Source organism: Lactuca saligna, chromosome 1, assembly GCF_052625555.1.
Source record: "Lactuca saligna cultivar CGN05327 chromosome 1, ASM5262555v1, whole genome shotgun sequence".
Classification (NCBI taxonomy): Eukaryota; Viridiplantae; Streptophyta; class Magnoliopsida; order Asterales; family Asteraceae; genus Lactuca; species Lactuca saligna.
Window position 1 is genome coordinate 122182630 of NC_136417.1, and position 3300 is coordinate 122185929.

General features: G+C 39.3%; 1 protein-coding gene across 1 annotated transcript; it reads left to right on the forward strand.

Moving 5' to 3' along the window:
- The first annotated feature begins 1888 nt into the window (after positions 1-1888).
- LOC145010993 (uncharacterized) lies at positions 1889-2281 on the forward strand. Its single transcript, XM_078969597.1, has one exon. The coding sequence runs from the start codon at positions 1889-1891 to the stop codon at positions 2279-2281; it is 393 nt and encodes a 130-aa protein (XP_078825723.1).
- The last annotated feature ends 1019 nt before the right edge of the window (positions 2282-3300 follow it).

The window sequence follows — 3300 nt, forward strand, 5'->3', positions numbered from 1 at the left end:
AGTTAAAGAACACTAGTTGTACTGGAAGAGTCTTGGCGATTGGCTATGAAGAAGCGGTAGTAGATCCTAATGTGGTGACCGGTATAGAGAAACGTTTCGTGAACCGTAAGTTCAAACACCTTCTAAAACAAAATCCCAAAGCATTAAAATATACATTCACCATTGAGATGGCTAATGGAAAAACCGAGAATACCAATGACTTATACATAGGATTCACACTTACTCTAAATAACCATTCATTCCAAATTGATCTTATGTCGGTCTCAATTAAAAGTTGAGACATCATAATTGGCATAGATTGGTTAAGTCTTCACTGAGCTGATATCCTGTGTTATGAGAAAGCTATCCATCTTAATCTTCCAAGTAAATAATCTCTCGTTATCTTTGGCGACAAATCTAGTGCAAATCTTCAAATCATTTCTTGCGTCAAGGCTCAGAAGTATCTTCGCAAAGATTACTGCACCTTCTTAGCTCACGCTGTTGATACGACACAAGAAGTGAAAAGCATCAAGCATATCCCTGAAGTTTGTGATTTCCCTGATTTGTTCCCTGAAGATATCTCAGGAGTTCCTCTTGAACGCCAAGTCGAATTCCGAATCGACTTGATTGCCGAAGCTACCCCTGTAGCTAAAGCCCCGTATCGTCTTGTACCTTCCGAAATACAAGAACTATCCAACAAATTGAACGGACTTATCAGCAAAGGCTTCATTAGACCAAGCTTCTCACCATGGGGAGCACCGGTCTTGTTCGTGAAAAAGAAGGATGGATTGTTTTGAATGTGCATAGACTACTGGGAATTAAACAAACTAACCGTTAAAAACTGAAACCCTTTATCACGGATAGCTAACCTCTTCGATCAACTCCAAGGAGCTAGTTTCTTCTCCAAGATTGGACTGAGATCAAGATACCATCAGCTACGAGTCTAGGAGGCTGACATTCTAAAGACTGCTTTCAAAACTCCCTACGGTCACTACGAAATTTTAGTGATGCCCTTTGGTCTAACGAATGCACCTGCAGTATTCATGGACCTGATGAATTCAGTGTGTCGACCTTACGTAGACAAGTTCATTATAGTCTTCATTGATGATATAGTAGTCTCTTCTCAGAGTAACGAAGAACACAGCCAACACTTGCGACAAGTATTGGAAACCTTAAGGGTAGAGAAATTGTATGCAAAGTTCTCAAAATGTGAATTCTGGATTCGAAAGGTGGAGTTCCTAGGTCATGTAGTTAGCAAGGATGGGATACATGTTGACCCCTCCAAGATCAAGAGTATCGAAAGTTGGACGACCCCACGAACCCAAATATAAATTTGTCAGTTTCTAGGTATTGTTGGCTACTACAAGAGATTCATCCAGAACTTTTTAAAGATCACTAAGCCACTCACCACCTTGACCTAAAAAGGTGTGATATTGAAATGGGAGGAGAAACAAGAAACTCCTTTCCAGATACTAAAAGAAGACCTTTGCAGCACCGATCTTGTCCCTCCTAGAAGGGAAAGAATATTTTGTAGTCTACTGTGACGTGTCCAAACAAGGGCTAGGTTGCGTTCTCATGCACAGAGTAAAGGTTATATCCTATGCCTCGAGACATCTTAAGAACCATGAAGTTAATTATACCACACACGATTTCGAATTGGGAGTAGTGCTTTTTGCCTTGAAGATCTTGAGGCATTACATGTATGGTACAAAACTCACAGTCTTTACTGATCATAAAAGCCTTCAGCTCATCTTTGATCAGAAAGAACTCAACATGAGACAACAACGATGGGTAGAGCTACTAAATGATTATAATATGTGAGATTCTTTATCACCCTGGCAAGGCCAATGTCCTAGAAGATGCCCTTAGTCGGAAAGAGTACTCAAGCCACCGAGTAAAGTCTCTGACCATGACTATCCGTTCCTACATGTCCGTACAAATCAATGAGGCTCAGCTGAAAGCCTTGAAACCTGAGAACATGAAAGGTGAAGTTTTAAGGGGCATGGAAAAGAACTTGGAAATCAAGGGTGATGGAGTATGTTATTTTATGAATCGAATCTGGATACTGAAGTTTGGTGGCTACAGAGATGTTGTCATGACTGAAGCCAATAAAACTCGATACTCTGTTCACCCTTGTTCAGAAAAGATGTATCCATACCTAAAGAAACTATATTGGTGGCCAAACATGAAATCCGAGATAGCTACTTTTGTGGGAAAGTGTCTAACTTGTTCCAAAGTCAAAGTAGAAAATCAAAATCCCTCAGGGTTACTTCAACAGCCAGAAATACATGAGTGGAAGTAGGAACGAATTCCAATGGATTTCATAACCAAGTTACCCAGGACAACGGGTGGTCATGATACCATTTGGGTTATTGTTGATAGATTAACCAAATCCACACACTTCCTGCCAATAAAAGAAACAGATAAAATGGAGAAGTTAACAAGGACGTACATTAAAGAGATAGTACGATTGCATGTTTTGCCAATATCTATTATCTCCGACCGAGATAGTAGATTTACCTCACGGTTTTGGAAATCATTGCAAAAATCCTTGGGAAAAAATCATGACATGAGTACAGCGTACCATCCTCAGACTAATGGACAAAGCGAGAAAACAATTCAAATGTTGGAAGACATGTTAAGGGCATGTTTGATAGATTTCGGTAAAGCTTGGGATACCCATTTACCACTTGTTGAATTCTGCTACAACAACATCTATCACACTAGCTTCAAAGTAGCACCCTGTGAAGCTCTCTATGGCCGTAAGTGCAGATCCCCTCTGAGTTGGGCTAAAGTGGGCGATACATAACTAGCAAAGAACCAAATACCTGATAGTACTCTAACCGGTCCCGAGATCATTTGTGAAACCATAGAAAAGATTGTCCAAATCCAGGAGCGATTGAAAGCTTCTTGAGATAGATAGAAGAGTTATACGAATAAACGACAAAAACCCTTGGAATTCCAAGTTGGTGACTGCATTCTGTTGAAGGTCTCCCCCTCGAAAGGAATGATACATTTTGGTAAATATGGAAAACTGAATCCAAGATACATTGGACCATTCCAGATCATTGCTAGAATTGGTCTTGTTCCTTACAAACTCAATCTACCGCATGAACTCAGAAAGATTCATCCCGTAAATTATATAATTTGGATTCAGAAGATTTAGAATATGTAATTTGACCCCATTTCATGTTCCTTGTTTGGTTGTGGGCTTGGGGCAAAGTTATTTAATCGAAGGTCTAATAAATCACAATTATATAAATATTACATTTATATAAATATAAAAATGGTTTTCAAACTGTTTAGTACTATTTAAGTACA